At 42.0% G+C, this 15,971-nt stretch overlaps 2 protein-coding genes across 5 annotated transcripts in view; both read left to right on the top strand.

Moving 5' to 3' along the window:
- Positions 1-3,892, top strand: part of afap1 (actin filament associated protein 1) — a 47,469-nt gene extending 43,577 nt beyond the window's left edge. For 3 of the 4 annotated variants that reach the window (XM_053859531.1, XM_053859532.1, XM_053859530.1), the window contains exons 13-18: positions 159-383; positions 973-1,102; positions 1,915-2,079; positions 2,265-2,455; positions 2,532-2,699; positions 3,132-3,892. In XM_053859531.1, the coding sequence (XP_053715506.1) occupies positions 159-383; positions 973-1,102; positions 1,915-2,079; positions 2,265-2,455; positions 2,532-2,699; positions 3,132-3,158 (906 nt within the window). In that variant the 3' untranslated portion in view covers positions 3,159-3,892. The remainder of the gene's footprint in view (positions 1-158; positions 384-972; positions 1,103-1,914; positions 2,080-2,264; positions 2,456-2,531; positions 2,700-3,131) is intronic. The other variant, XM_053859533.1, reaches the window with a different exon arrangement.
- Positions 3,893-5,472: 1,580 nt separating this feature from the next.
- Positions 5,473-15,654, top strand: LOC128756453 (sentrin-specific protease 3-like). The gene is made up of 12 exons (XM_053860987.1): positions 5,473-5,765; positions 6,506-6,628; positions 6,923-7,642; positions 7,915-8,028; positions 9,998-10,109; positions 10,366-10,513; positions 10,605-10,652; positions 11,395-11,472; positions 11,678-11,815; positions 12,838-12,921; positions 13,047-13,097; positions 13,558-15,654. Exons 2-12 carry the CDS (start codon positions 6,544-6,546, stop codon positions 13,666-13,668), a joined length of 1,689 nt encoding a protein of 562 aa, XP_053716962.1. The 5' UTR covers positions 5,473-5,765; positions 6,506-6,543; the 3' UTR covers positions 13,669-15,654.
- Positions 15,655-15,971: the final 317 nt, after the last annotated feature.

Below are 15,971 nucleotides of genomic sequence, written 5' to 3'. Positions count from 1 at the left end.
AGATGACTCAATCTCAGACTGACAACTAGTTTGGTCGTCTTGGTCTTTTGAACAAAGCTTCTTTGCTGTGGTTGCTAACATTCTCTTCTGTATCTCCTTCCACGTCTGCTCTCTCTTCACTGCTCTCTGCTTGCATGCCTGCTGTGCTAACACGATAGGAAGATGAGGTGCGTTACTCCCGTCCAACCTCAAAGGGACAGCCACTGGACAAGGAGGCGCACTATGAAAACACTGAACTATATGAGAACATGCCCTCTCCAAAGCTCGCTAACCGCTACCCTCCAAAACTAACCTCTCCTTCCACAAATCACTACAAAACCCCGGTCTCTAAAGTCTCCTCCAAGTTCCTCGCTGCTGACTCTAAAAAGAAAGACACAGCTCAGGTAAAACCGGTAATAAACCACAAGTTACTTCTTCCTGTTCAACACTTTGAACACTGTTCAACACTTTCACTTTCGCCATTGTCAGTAGGCAAAAACACCACAACAAATGTGAAAACATGGCACATCTGGTCAGTAGAATCATGATAATTCCAGACCTAATTGGATGTGGTCACGTGTTGACATGTTTTTGTTTCTGGACTACTGTGTACTTTAGTATCACTGATGTAAATCCGCTGAGAAAGTGGTTTGACTTTGTTGTCTTATAAAGTGAGTGAAGACTTCTAGCACTTCACCTACTTACCTTGTACTAGTGTTAGTCAAGACCATGTTAAGACCAAACTGACCAAAACAGAGTTTGTTCCAATGAAAGCATTTCAGTCTTGTTTTCAGTTTGTTCTTGATCTCAGTCTCCCCCACCTCTTTGGTTTTGGTTTCCGTATTATCTGGTCCTGACAAGCTTGACTTGGTCTAAACTAAAACACTGCCTTGTATGATCATTATTGTGAAGGAGCTTTGGAGTTTGGTGACCCCTGCCTTTACGTTTTAAAAATGCTCTGGCATCATGTTCCTATTTCAATCGTTCCATCAGCTGAAGGGAAAGAAGACGTCCATGGTGAATGGACTGGCATCCAAACAAAAGACGGAGCCAAAGAATCAGAGCAAGAAGAGTGAAGCCAGTCGGACTAACGGGGCTGCGTCTCTGAAGAGGAACGCCTCCGGTGAGTGATACTTGAATTGTAGAAATGTTGAAGAACTTTGACAGCAGTTTGAGTGAGCAGCAGACAGTGTGTCTGGCTCCACTGTCTCACCACTGCTGATCCCTCTCCAGCTTCACTCCACAGACATTTGGAAAATGCTGCATCTCCAAATTACAGTTGGTTAAATCAGAAGGGGAGGGGGCAGAGGGTAAATAACTTTAACCTCTCCTCAGCTCTGGCCAAGTAGGACAGGGACCTCCTGCCTGGGCTGGTTACAGCCTGACCAGACTTGGGTCATTGTTTTGAGATGGTGGGATGTGGTCGTGCTAATCCCTGTGGTTCTGATTTGTTTAGCTAATGTGTTTGAGGGTCAGATTCTTACACCGGCCAGTTACACAGAATGGTTCAAATCCCCAAAAATGTACCGTGTGCAAGTTTCCCTTTGAAATTCAGTCACTGACTTCTTGTAAGATTTGATACACAAGTCTCATGAGTTCACTAGGTTTCTTGAAAGTTAGGGCCCTCCGTTCTCAGAGAAGCACAAGCTGCTTTGCGGTTTCTGTTTTTGCTCTGGTCAAAGTCGGTGTACAGTCAAGATGGCAATATCCACTCAACTTACACCATGCTCCAAATGTGCTGGTGCTGTTGTGTCATTACATGTCTATTATTATTTTCCTGGTCTTATTAATGAATTGAGCCGAGTCGGTTTCTCATACGTTTGTTATAAAATGCCTCTGATTTAATAGGGGCAGAGTACTGCATGTGCAACCAAACAAAGAGGCTCTGGTCACTAGACCGCCCACAGCTCACTTTTCCTTATCTTTGTCTTGCAGATGCAGATCAGTGCAAATACGGGAAGAACCGCGTGGAGGCGGATGCGAAGCGGCTGAAGTCCAAAGAGGAAGAACTGATGAAGAAGAAGATTGAAATCCGAAACCATCTGACTCGACTGAAGAATGAGAGGAAGGACTTGCGCACGGCTGTGGAGGCTGCTGCTGGTATGAAAAACACAGATGGATGAGGTCGATGTCAAGATTAGTACCACTGTAATGTTGTGTAATGGAATCTGTCTCGGACGATCAGCTTATTTTCAGTCACCAAATGAATATGATCTAGTTCCCATAAGTTGAAACAGGAACTGAATTATAGTCATGTCCCCATTGTGTATGCTACTGCCCTCCAGGTAAGCGCTCTCAGGCCTCCTTGACAGAGCGACTGAAGAAGGTGGAGGATGAGTGCAGGAAGAAGGAAGAAGAGCGGGTCAACTTGGAGCTGGAGCTAACGGAGGTGAAGGAAAATCTGAAAAAGGCCCTGAGTGGAGGAGTGACTCTGGGACTGACTATTGAACCGAAGGGAGGGGTCTCAGGTCTGCAGGTGAGCACAGCGCTGTCACACGAGATCACCTACTGATTCAAAACTGCATGTCTGAGTCTCTGCTTTTGGTCTTCAGTCTCCAGCTCTGCTTCGACGGGCACAGGAGTCCTCTCCTTTCTCCAGCTGTGACACCAGTGACACTGAGTCCTGCTCGCTGCCTGTGAACAGCGCTTCTCTGCTGCGTAGACAGCAGGGCGGGCAAAAGCCCTCGCCAGTCCGGGGTCATGTGCTCCGGAAGGCCAAGGTTGGTATAACAACAAAGGTTGTATTTTATATATATATATATATATATATATATATATATATATATATATATATATATATATATATATATATATATATATATATATATATATATATATAAAATCAGAGGCATTTTATAACAAACGTATGAGAAGGTTGACGTTTATAAAATTAGGAAAGGACGCCCTCTGCTGGAGCGAGTTCGGTTATGCACGTGCTAGTCGCTTGGATAGAAAGGCTTTTTTTCTCACGTCGTCCACGTTATTTCTTCTTCTTTTTTATTCAGTCCTCTGAAAAAAACACAACAGGATGTATTGAAAACTAAAACAGAATCCACAGGAGACGGATGATTGAAAAGAAAATGCAGGATTGTGTTGAAATGTCTTGTGGTGGAGGTTGTGTGCCGATGACATATATTTGCTGTGCTTTACAGGAGTGGGAGCAGAAGAGTGGAACATGAACTCCTGACATGCAGCTTGTTTTTAATCCTATGATTTGGTTTTACTCTTTGGAAAAATATGTGTATATATTTATTTAAAATCTTCGATCAGATTCAGTGTGCTGGTGAAGACCGTGGAAGAGCCTTAAACTGGATCTCGTCTCTGGTCGTTCTCCCTTCTCTCCTCCATCACTTTTCCAGATCAGTCAATTTGTCACTGCAAACTTAAGTATTTATTTGTATATGTTTTAAGGAGAAGCAACATTCCCTTGTTTATTTATGTCGATATATTTAATGGCTCTTTCGAGTGGTTGTTTGTCAGGTGTTGGTGCGATTAAACGCAATCCTTTTCAGGCTGAATCATCTAATTTACTTGAGATGATAAACTGTGGAGTTGATGCACAAGGATCCGATTGTTGTGGTTTCATGTTAAGATCCTCCTCCTTCATCATTCATTTTAGAATCTGTCATGGAGCTGAACCTTGTCGCCGGCACCTCTCAAACAAAACTGGAGGGTCTTGTAAATACATTCTGTACTCACATGCGCAGTTGTGGTGCACGTTTGTGTCAGAGGAGCTTCACAAATATTTAGCATCATCTAAGCAAACGTCAGTCTGCAGAAGAACAACAACAGCTCATGCATCAGTGTTGTTTTTGCACCTTATTCATGTTCTGCTTTGTTTACATTTATATTTCAGACGGTCGCCGCCTCGGCGACTCACATGCTTGTATATAACTTTTAATAAACTAACCAAATTTTGACCGGACTCAGCTTTTTTTATTTTACATTGAATATTGTCTTCTTCTTCCTCTTATTGTCCGTGCCAAAATTAAGTTCAGTATTTGAGGTGTGAATAACATTTTAAAATAGAGCACAATGAGATGAGTTTCTGTGTCGACATACAGTACTCTGAAATCAGAGTGATTAGTAAAAGTGTTTGTTGTTAATTTAAAATGAAAAACCGCACAAGTTGTAATGCATAGAATACTAGGAGTGACAAAATGAAGAAATAAATGTGGAAATACAGTATACAATGTGAAAATAGAAATACACAGGAATAAATATGGAAGTATACATTGAAATCCACTTAAATGGAAATAAATATAACCACTTTTATTTCTGTTTATTTTTCCCTATTTTTTTCCACTTTTATTTATTTATTTTGGCACTCTTGCTTCTTCTCATAATGACCACTGAAGAAGAAAGATAAAAATTGGAATCAAAACCAGAGCTTTGCAAACAACCATTGTTGTTGTAGTGTATATTCCAGCTGAGCATAGCAAGTATTAAATAAAACTGAGCGCTAAAGTACATTTAAACGAGCGTATTTTGTAAATCTATTGTGAATTTTAGAAAAGAGCATAAAGACACACTGATACCGCCAATCACACATATGGTGAATCTGAAAGTGGGTGTGGTCAGTTCAATTTTCATAACTGGAGACAAAACAAACGAACATAACTACAGAGGAATTAACATACTGTCGCAACAATGTAAGTCACAATCCTCTCTACATCCAGCGCAGTTCGGATTTCGCAACCATGATTCAACAGAGGGCGCTCTCAGTGTGTTTTTAGAAAAAACAAAACAAAAAACAAAAAGGCTTCCTGGATACTTCTGGTTGCAGTGTTTTTGGAACAAGAAGACTTTCTACACCGTCGACCACAAAAGTATTTATATTCAAGTTGACTTTAATGTTTGGGAAGAAGTCAACTGTACGAAATCACATGTCACCAACAGGGTGTTGTGGTCAACGGGGTCAAATCATCCTCTTGGGAGAGCGTCCTCAAGGTTCCATTTGAGAACCAGTTATATGATCAGCAGGGAGCCAACTTATCTTAACCACTGAAATGGCCCAGGTTCCATCATGTTTTGCAAACAAATTTATACAACTTTAAATTCTTGTGTATTTCTCAGAGGTGAGAAACTCAAAATGGTACACGACTTCAATGGAGTGGTCCTTGATTCCACTCGCACATTCAGAAGTCAGGTCAAGAAAATGACCAAAACAATTCAATTTAGTCATCACAGTTTTAGATACAATTAACCATCAATGTCACACATGGGAGTAAAGAGTTTTTTTGCATGTTATGGTGGTTTTGCCTGTAGATTACTGTTTCACAAACTGGACATTCACAAACAAAAGGCAGATCCAATATTGTAACCATGTTGCGTGTCTCAATCATGCAATAGTAATGTTATGGACAGACTTATAAGATGGGAAACATATTTTGGTGCCTTACAAAGTCATGACACTCGTGAACTCTGTGCTGTTAAAGCATGGCCAGCAGCGCCTGTGCTCCTGTCGCGGTGACGTTTCTGCTGTGCGACGCTGCTGTTGTAGGTCTGAGCGAACCCGCAATGCTACACTGTTCACTAAAATGAAGTAGCGCTACCATCATAATTGATACACACGTCATCGAGTGGTATTAGCATTGTCGTCGACTTATATAACAAATCTCTGCGACGCTTCGGTTATCGCGAAAGCTTCGCTTCCACACCTCAATTCATTGAATGAAGTTTTAGCTTCCATTAGCATTTGTTTGGTTTTCGCTCAGAAAATTCACGCATACGTGTCTCTTTTTGGACGCAGTTGGCACACATTTAAACATTTCTGCAGAAGAACGGTAAGAATACGACTTTGAAACCGAGCTGTTTTCGAGGTACAATAGACCAGATGTTATAGTTTTCATGCTAGCTAACCAAACATGGCTAACCGGCTAATGTCCTAGCATTGGTTATCAACGCGTTATAAAGCGTTTTGTCAATGCAATTGGTGGTAATACAATGAAGTCGACCAAAGAAGATTTCTCTTCAAATGGCAATACTCCCGTATTTCAGTGCTTTCTATCAACTATGAATTGGCTGCGTTAGCGTGCAACGGATAGCATCAGAGGGACTATTTCCTACAGCGGATTACGTATCACAGAGCCGCGTTCTTTGCACAAAAGCACGCAATGAGCTAATTTTCGTTCGTTTCTTCAGTCATCACTTGGGTTGCGACTACAAATAGCTTTTGCTTATCACATATCCTCAGCGCACGCAGCGTTATTTGTCTTATTCAGAGACGATCGAAGATTGAGACCATTGAAGTATTTTCACGTCACAATTCATTATTTTATGTGTTGTTGTTCAAAGCAGTTACAGTGATGTACACAGCTGTGGGTACTGTTGAGTGTCAATGGCCCACAGATGGTTTTTGCAACTGCCCTGGTTCCCCTTGTTGTGATTGGTTTACTGTAGGCAGCACATGCTGTGGTATATTGAAGGAACGCTGTGTGAAATGAACACAGAAAGATACTGTTTATTTGAGGAATGGTACAGGCATGGACGCACTGACGTTTTGCGTTGCTGTGTTATGTGTCAGGTGACGAGCTGGCGCAGGTTGCAGGGTGTTCGTGGATAATGCGAGACAGTGGCGGTAGCCTGGCCCAGAACCGCTGGCAGGGAGACCTGGGTCTGACTGCCGTGGGGCAAAACGACGCAGGAGGTGAGTTGGTTGTGTTGTGTCTGTTCTAAAAGTCCAGTTGGTTTGAGCTTTGGGCTTGGATGTATTTTGTCTCTTAAAAGTTATCGCTGAAACGTGATACACATCTTATCATATAACCAAACTTTCTTCCTGAAAATTATGTGTGCAAATATCAGTGGGTGGCTATTAAAGCCACCCAAAATCAAAGTACCAAAATAAGGTGCTGTTCTTATTAGATCAATAGAAAAATTTACATTGTTACATTGCAAGTGCTTGGTGGTGATGTTGTCATAACTTTATCATTTTTATGCTTAGGTGGAATTCCAGGAGATCATCTCATTGACCCAGTGTCTGGCCACAGCATCTCCAGTCCTATGCACCTTCGACTGGGGCAGAAAGAACAAGTTTGGAGGGGGGAGTTTGTGGGAGATGATGATGAAGATGGGATTGGCAAGATCGAAGCAATAGATGATGATGAGGAGGAGGAGGTAGAGGAGAATAATCTGGATGGTGATGATGAGGCAGAGTTTGAAGAAGGCTGGGATGATGAGGAAGGAGATGATGATGACGACGATGAAGAAGAGGAGGAGGAGGAGGAAGTAGAAGATGGCGGGGAGATCCATGATGTAGAGGAGGTGGAGGAGGAAGGTGATCAGGAAGACGTTGTCTGGGACGCCCCTGATTTTTCATCTCCATCTAGCAAGTCAATGCAGTCTCAACACCATTATGAAGCTGTGCGTCAAGTGGAGGATGTCCAGGATGCTGATGCAGAAGTTGGCGTGTCGCCGGCTAAACCTAGGCTCTTGTTAAAGTCGCACCTCAGCAAGTACAGAGTTCTGAAACGGCTCAAGGGCTGGAGACGCTTTCAAACCCAACGAGGCCTTCGACTCACCCACAACTGGAAGAGTTGGCGCCAAAAGGCGCAGTGGATTCACTCTGCCTGGCGACGCTACAACCAGCATGGAAAGCAGAGAAAGTTAAAAAGATATCGATATGCAGATGGTGACGAGGAGAGATTCCCCTCATCTGAGAGAGGTACTGCCAAACATCCTTTGCATTTTTCTACTCTGGAAATTGCATTGATGATGCCGTCCTTGAATATTTGTTTATGTTTACATTAAGAATATTTTTATTATCTCAGTTTTAGTGTGCTTACCTATGTTTACCAACAAAAATGCATCTCTTTTCAGAAGTGATTTTGTCTTATCTGACTTGTAATTTTTAAGGATTATGATGGAAGATGATAGTTGCCCAAGTTCACTTTGTGTTTCAAATTCAGAAGATTGAAATATTTTTCTTCTGTGCAGATAAACAAACAAATGGATACTCATTCGACAGACAAGTAGAGCATGCAAGACGGGAGGTGGAGAGCAGGCCTGCCGAGCTGACGCTGACTGAGGAGCATGTGAGCTGTGTGTCTGGTATGTACCTTGTAAAAATATTTTCCATCATCATCTTGGAGGAGTCTTTCAAATATAATGCCTCTTGGTCTGTTCAGTGACATAATAATCTCAATACAATTATGAGATTGTTTTTGTTCTTTGATTCTTAATTCTTGACTTTTGGCCATTTTTGTACATGGTCACTTGAGTGCTTTTCTGATAAGTGATGGATCTAATCTAATTCATCTAACCATCAGTTCGTTGTTGATACATAGGCCAACATTTTATTATTCTATGTTTTGTGGTACAACTGACTCACGATCCAATAGAAGTTGAGTATTTGTTTACTGATGATGTACTCCTTTTAATATTTGTTCATGAGTCTGTCAGCAGCTGCGTGTGTTTGTGTGGTTAGGTTTCTTGGTGGCTTGTTTTGGTGTATTGAATGGTCACAATATTCAATAATGAATGTAATACATGAAATACACAATTGAAATTTGGTTAAGAACAGAATCACGTGAAAAACAACTCAATTTACTTAAAATTTTTGTTTGTTGCCAAATCTCACCCAGGTTTGACAATGCATCTCAAAACTGATCTGTGATGCTCAGTTGACATTACCAGCTCAGTCTCACTAACTACTTAATATCATTATTGAAGTGGCTAAATTTTCTTTTTTTGTCCTCTTGGAATTGAATCTCATGTACCTATACAATACTTAGTTACACATTAAAACTACAGGTATGATTATGAAGAAAAGCTGGGTTTGAAACCATAACGTCTTCAGGTGCCTTTACACTTGACTTTTTTATATGCCAAGAAGCGGTTGGAAAAATTTGTGACCATGTGCTTTGACGTTCATAGGATAATCTTAAAAGCATTTGGTTGACTTCGTTCTTTTTTATATATATAATCAGCAATTTTTATTCTTTTCAGTGGAACAGTTACAACATGATATAAAGGAGCATGCAACAAAACAAAAAAGGCAATGACAACAACATGAAAAACAATACATATATATACACACACAAGCATACATACATAAAGTTATCTGTATAGAATAAGAACAGTGATAGAAATAGGCAGATGCTGAGAACATTCAGTCACTTACGATGTTTCACGTAAACTGGTCTAATTTAGTACCTGAGTATTAGGACAAGACTTATTAATAAAGGAAAATATTTTCGCCATATACCGGTATCATTGTATCGTGCACACAAGTCTAAATGAACGACGTTCATAAGCAGCCACAATCGCCAGTGTGGAAAACCACAATTCCAATGAAGGTAACAGTTTTTCCTTCCAGTGAGAAACAATTGAGTTTCCTCCCCAGCGTCAAGGACGTTTGCACCCACTCCGCCAGAGGTGTTGGAAGAGCCTCTAGTGGATGTCACCCAATACAAACAGACGGGGGCAAAATGCTCCAACAATTGGAGCTGACTCTCAGTCCCACTCTGTGTAGCCTTGATGGTGACCAGTAGATCCTGTATATAATTTTAAATTGTACCAATTTTAAATTGTAATAGAGAGCTTGGTAATTGTACCAAGCTCTCTAGATTTTTTTTTTTGTTCTTTAAGATGTTGTTCCATTCAATCTCAGATATTTTAGTATTCAGATCATTCTCCCAAGCTTACTTGAGGTCTATGCCTTTAGGTGTTTGTTTAACTTTGTCCTTTTTTTTACTATGGCTTCAAGTTTTTGCTGCCTTCATTTTGTCTGATTTGTCAATCCAGTTTTCCATCCTGAAGATTTGGGTCTCCTGCAGCTATTGGAAGTTTCAGGAAACCCATACTCTCTGCCGTATTCAAAGTAAAATTATGAGTCTTTCGCGCTGAGTGTATTAATGACAGGCTTGTGTCTTTCCATGAGACTTCAAAAAATATAATGTATGATCATGATGATATATCAGTCTTATTAGGACCTAAATAAAGTTATGCTTTAATTTTGTGCTGCATTCGGCTTCACAACTGATGTAGAGACACTAACATCACCGTCTTTGTGCCCAAGGTATTCTTGAGGAGTCTCTGCGGCAGTACGGAAGTTTGATCCCGATCCATGTGGATGATATTATAGAGAAGCTTCAAGATATCTTCACCGAGAGTTTCTCCCAGCCTTACAGGTGACTCTCATGTTCACTTATTTGGCTGCTTCTGATAAGTTGTTCCAAATATGTGTCTCGTCTGAATCTTTCCTGAATCCTGCTGCATGTATCTGTCTTGTGTATTAATGGAATGGATAAATAAAATGCTATGTTACATTATGTATTCTCACATATTACTGCAGTATGTTGCACTAAACGAAGTTTCTCTCCAAACGATTACCATTTCAGAAGGTTGTGTGGATCTGTTCTTCAACGTGTCTTTGTAATTCATCAGGAAATCAGTAGTGCAGCATCTATTACAGTCCTACCAGCGTGCCTCTGGCTCAGCTTTGGCTAAAACCTTCCGAGTCAACTACAAGCGTCACGTCCTGACCATGGATGACCTGGGAACACTGTACGGGCAAAACTGGCTCAATGACCAGGTACTGCTGCAAGTGATGTTCAGGCTGCAACCACTCATTTGCACATGAAGTACAGTTACATGATCTTTCTCCTTTCACTGCCTTCACCCAGATCATGAACATGTACGGTGACCTAGTGATGGACGCTGTGCCTGAGAAGGTGAGGTGATTCCCATTAGACATATTTGTGTATATATATTGTGAATACAGTATAAATATATAATCTTGAGTGCACACATTTGTGTGCTGTATGGAGACAACCTTCAACAGTTCTGGCATGGTCCTTACACTGAGGACTTTTGTTAACACTGAAACCCTGAGGCTGCACAATATTCATTTAAAACACCTTTGTCGTGATGATCAACTTTTGTTTTGCTGCATTTAATATTACTGAGAAATCTGTTTTGTCTGCTGAGCGTTTTCACACTGACACGGTTCGGGAACCCAGTGCCGTTCAGGACTCTCAGAACCCTTCGGTGGAATCAGCCGACATTCATACAAGATTAAGTGGAACTAAAGTGAGAGGGCACTAAAAAGTGTCACTCGGGCGGAAGTAAACAACACATCAGCCAAGTCGCTCAGATATTCCTGAAAAAGTTTACTTTCTTGGGACCGTTTGTTTTCATCCTATAGTCAAGCATGTGACTTGTGATTATTGGGAGACATGGCAGATGATGAGATCTGACAGGACTTGTATGCAGCAAGCAATATGTTTGGCAGAGGTGATTCATGTAGCTGTCTCACATCGGAGCGAACAAAGCATATTTGTTATTTCATTTAACATCATTTCCAGGACTTCCTCGACTTCTCATTTTGCATGTTGTACCAGGGCTTCTACTCATCTTGACTTCTTGAAATGCTGTCTGGATTTGCAGTTCATTTCCCGTTTTTCTCCTCTTCAGGTTCACTTTTTCAACAGTTTCTTCTATGATAAACTACGAACAAAAGGGTATGATGGAGTGAAGAGGTGGACGAAAAATGTAAGTAGCTAGTTTAATATCAACATGTACTTGAATACAACATGTATTGTACTTTAGTACAGAATGCTTTTTCTTTGCAGTAAGTGTGTTCGTGACTTTACATTGTCTTATCTTCAGTGAAGAGGGACACCCATGAGACTGTTGCCTTAATACGTTGACAAAGTGGATGTATGACAATGACAGTCTATTCAATTCTCCTATTCAGGTGGACATTTTCCAGAAGGACCTGCTCTTGATCCCGATCCACCTGGAGGTTCACTGGTCGCTAGTCAGCGTTGACATTCCTCGCAAGGCCATTACTTACTTTGACTCCCAACGGACCCTCAACAGACGCTGCCCAAAGGTCAGTTGAGACACAAACCTGAAAAAAAAGTCTGCAGTCTTTGGTCACACTTCAGTGCTGGTAAAAAAAAGGCATGTGGTTTCATTGAGAGTGACTATCAACTGATTCCAGCCTTCGGACACCAGAATGGTGAAAAGGTGTCCTCTTGATCGGTTGGAGCAAAAGCCCTTTGTGGATGAGCTTGCGACCCCTGCTGGGTGCTGGGTGTATGAATCTACAGGTGTGCTGTGAAGTGATAAACCACTCATATCCTTCTTAGCTATATCTCAGTATTTCACTGATCACTTCAGAAGATAAGAGGAAAATGTCTCAGGCTGTTGAGATTATTCTGTTTGACACAGATAAATAACTGTCTAACTGTAAATTGGAATAATTGTCACAAAATTGGCAGCAAATGATCATTTCTTTGGCTCGTCAAACCCAAAGGGAAGCTGTATGAGTGGGAGAAAACACAACTCTGACCTTGTGCAGAGCTTATTAGACCAGCAGAACTTGATCCATTGCATCTGCTGGTGATACTCATGGCTTCTCCAGAGCAGTCACAGGCATCTGTGGTATTCTTGCCCCGCACGTCAACGATGCTGGGCTCTTGCTGGACAAAGAGTTTGGTGTTAGCGTGGACGGAATGAGACAAGAGCTGCTGTCCAACATGTATGAAGGAACGGACAACTAGTGAGCATCTGAATAGATTGTTATCAGCAAAGAGCATTATAGTCTCATCGGTGGTGAGGTTCTCATCATAGTTTCAAATAGGTGTTCGGGTGTGAACACACTCCGCCTGCTTCGTGCTGACCTGGTGTGATTATTCTTGGCTGAACTTGAGGGACCCACACTGACCACACTTGTCTATAACCTCACGTGTTGTTGACTAAGGTTGTGGCTGCTGCTTTGAGTTTGTGCGCGCTGATTCAAGATGTGGCTTCAGTGCTGTGGTTGGTGTCCTGGATGAGTTGCATTGATTCTATTCAGTATCTTGCTTGTGGATATCAGCAGGGTAACGGTTGTTATTTTGTCATTGGCAGCACATTTTTAAATACCTGCAGGCGGAGGCGATCAAGAAAGACCAACAGGATTTTCTGACTGGCTGGAAGGGCTTCTTCAAAATGGTAAGCCGTTTGACCGGCCACAACTAAGTTCATTACATTTGCGCCCAAGTTTGGATGCTAATTACGAAGCCCCCCGCAGGACTTGTGTCTGCGCGTGTTGATGGGTTTCATCTTTTGTCTTGCAGAATGTGGGTCGCCAGAACAATGACAGCGACTGCGGAGCCTTTGTTCTCCAGGTGAGATTGAGAGAGAAACTGAATCCCAAATTTGGAGATCTTATCTGAGGGGTGGGATCTTAGTGTGGGAGCTGCTGTCTGCAGCTACATCTCCATATGAAAACGCTGCCTCCCCCCTGGTGAAAAGGGTTTTCACAGGAAGAGTGGGACACAAGCTTGAAGCTGAAGTATCCACTGGCCGGGGCCACAATGAGGTGCATTTCATGCATCATGTATCTATGGTTATTGAGCACTGGGAGGTTCAAACAAAGAATATGAAGTTAAATGTCTTGTTTTATTTGCTTGACTCAAACAGAGGTGTTCGATGTCAGCCAGTGATAATTCTCTCGTATGTGGTAAGGTCAGGAGAAAACAGTGGCTGAGGTTTCTGAATAAGCGTGTGTAACCTCTAGCAATGCTCTTGACTGGGCAGGGTGTCGCTGTGTGTCTGGTCCCTAACTTGCACCCTGCTCTTCTGCAGTACTGCAAGTGTCTGGCGCTGGCTCAGCCCTTCAGCTTCGGTCAGCAGGACATGCCGCGCCTGAGGAGACAAATGTACAAAGAACTCTGTCACTGCAAGCTCAGCCTGTGATCCCAGCAAGACCCACTCCCACCAAGACCGCAGTAGTCTGGAGAGTTGGGATGGCAGCGAAGGATAAACTGAGAAGAACCCCAACTTTTCAAAACAAACGAACTCCCACACAGAGAAGAGACTTGACTGTTGTTGGTGTTTCACGTTTTCTCTACACTTTTTGAACATTTTGTTTCCATGTGACAGTTATTCCTTTTTTTTTGTTTTGTTTTGTTTTTTTTGGTTGACGAAGGCCAACGGTTGCTTCTGCGCTCATCTGTGGGTTCAGACCCCTGAGACTCTCTGGACAGTGCATGCTGAGGTCATATTTGGAAAAGCACCACTGCATTGATTGGAACTGTGACGCTGTGTTGGAGCAGCTTTCGGTTCCTCCGCCTTCATCTGTCGTCCTGCAGACACAACTGCAGCATCTGATTCAAGACTGCCCAGAGGCTCCGGGTCTAACTGAGCTCTGCTGGGTACAGTGCTAGTGTCGGCCTCAGTTTTGGGAGCACAAAGACGCTTCACTGCTTCATCTTCAAACAATGGATGAGGCGTCAGCTCGGTACTAGGTTCTGTTGCTCGTGTCTCTTCTGACGCTCTAAATGTGAGATGTGGTGCCACAGGAGCTTGAAGTATTTAAAAAGCGTGTATAAAGAGACAGACTTCACTCCTGAACAGCCAGTGTTATTATAGCAACTAAGCTACTGTTATCTTCTGTGTGCTGATCTGTCCACCAACGTGTTGCTTTGCTTTTCGCTTCAAACAAACTGTAATCAGGAGGATGCCTGTTATGTTCAGAGAAAATCCTCCAGTTTTTGTAAAGTTTTTTTTTTTTTTTTTTTGAGCCATTGGTGCGAGGACAAGAGGGCGCAGGGCGGTCTGGTCAAGTGACGTGTCCTCTTCAATTCTTTGTATTCCAAGCCACACATTTGATTATGTGTATTTGCTTTACCCCCTTTTTTTAATGAAAAATGATGCAACTGAGTTGACATTTTTATATATCTTCTACTGCGCATTAATGGTTGCAAAAAAAATTAAACAAAAACTCATCGTGGCAAAGAGCTTTGTGTCCTGAGAGTAAATATCACTTCTCCCTCACATCCTACTGCTAAATGATCCACAGCTGCTGGGAGGAGGCCTCACCTAGATCCCACAATCCTTTGCAATGAGGACTGAATTTGTTGCCTAAAAATCCAGTTTTGTCCACTGCCTCTTTTTTTATTTGCATTTAGACTTCAATAATGTTTTGTGGGAATATGCAAAATTAATTTTATTTCAGATGGGATCAGGCCAGAGTGGGCAAGCATCAGTGTGATGAGATCCATAAGTGAACCAGCAACCAAGTTCTAGCTTTGGGAACCGTCGTCATCCCTTGACCAAAGTCAAGAGAGAAAAAACTTGAGCAAAGAACTAAGTCATTTCTGCATCACCTCTAACATTTTAATGATAGATAAACGGCAGTGAAGAATCACTGTTAAAGATGGCTGTGGTGGGTTTTGGGAATAGAAGCTCTCTTTTGGAGCTTTTGGACTGTAAATACGGCTTTGAAAGTTGATCAACGCGATCAGCTTTCAAAGCCGTTGAATAGACTGACTGGCTCAGTTAGAAGATGTCCCACCGTAGTTACCTCACTGGGGTTCCAAGCCATGACCTTCTCAACTTGACAACTTTCCTCATATTATCTTCAGGTGTGGTCTCTTGAGGAAGATACACTGATATCCACCAACAGGAAGGTTGGTGGAGCTGCTGCAGAGACTTGACGTATCAGACCGCGTCTTAAACTGATGGAGTCCGGCAATAATATACAGCATATCGTTTTCATTTCTTTTCAGGGGTCTGTATGCAGATTGGGTCCGCATCTTTTTATTCTGAGTTTTCATTTAGAACGTCTAACACAGAATCTACAAAGAGGGATTGAATCATACAAAGAGAGAACAGAACTTTGTTTTAACATTTTTAGAACGCACAGCCGACCTTTGATCAAATGGAAGCACAGATGTGATCAAAAGCCTCATGAGTCACCTGTGTGCATATGAACTTGAGGGAGTGAGACTTTTACACGCGTTAATGTTGCACAGACAAAACTAGAAAAGCACTCAGGGAGCACTAACCTCCCCCGAGCAGCTTCAGTCCACCCCAGCACAAAACCTTTAAACAGTTTAGTTTCCAGTGTCTCGCCCGTGTCATGGTGTTTGTCTATACTTTCATTTGTTCACTTTCTATTACAAAGAAATCCAAACATCCCTTATTTTTTCCTGTCATGCATAGTAGCGTTCAGAATTATTCCATTTTATGGATCCGTCTGCCTAGTAGAAGTTGTT

This window comes from Synchiropus splendidus, chromosome 3, assembly GCF_027744825.2.
Source record: "Synchiropus splendidus isolate RoL2022-P1 chromosome 3, RoL_Sspl_1.0, whole genome shotgun sequence".
NCBI lineage: Eukaryota > Metazoa > Chordata > Actinopteri > Syngnathiformes > Callionymidae > Synchiropus > Synchiropus splendidus.
This window is presented reverse-complemented; position numbering and strand designations above follow the sequence as displayed.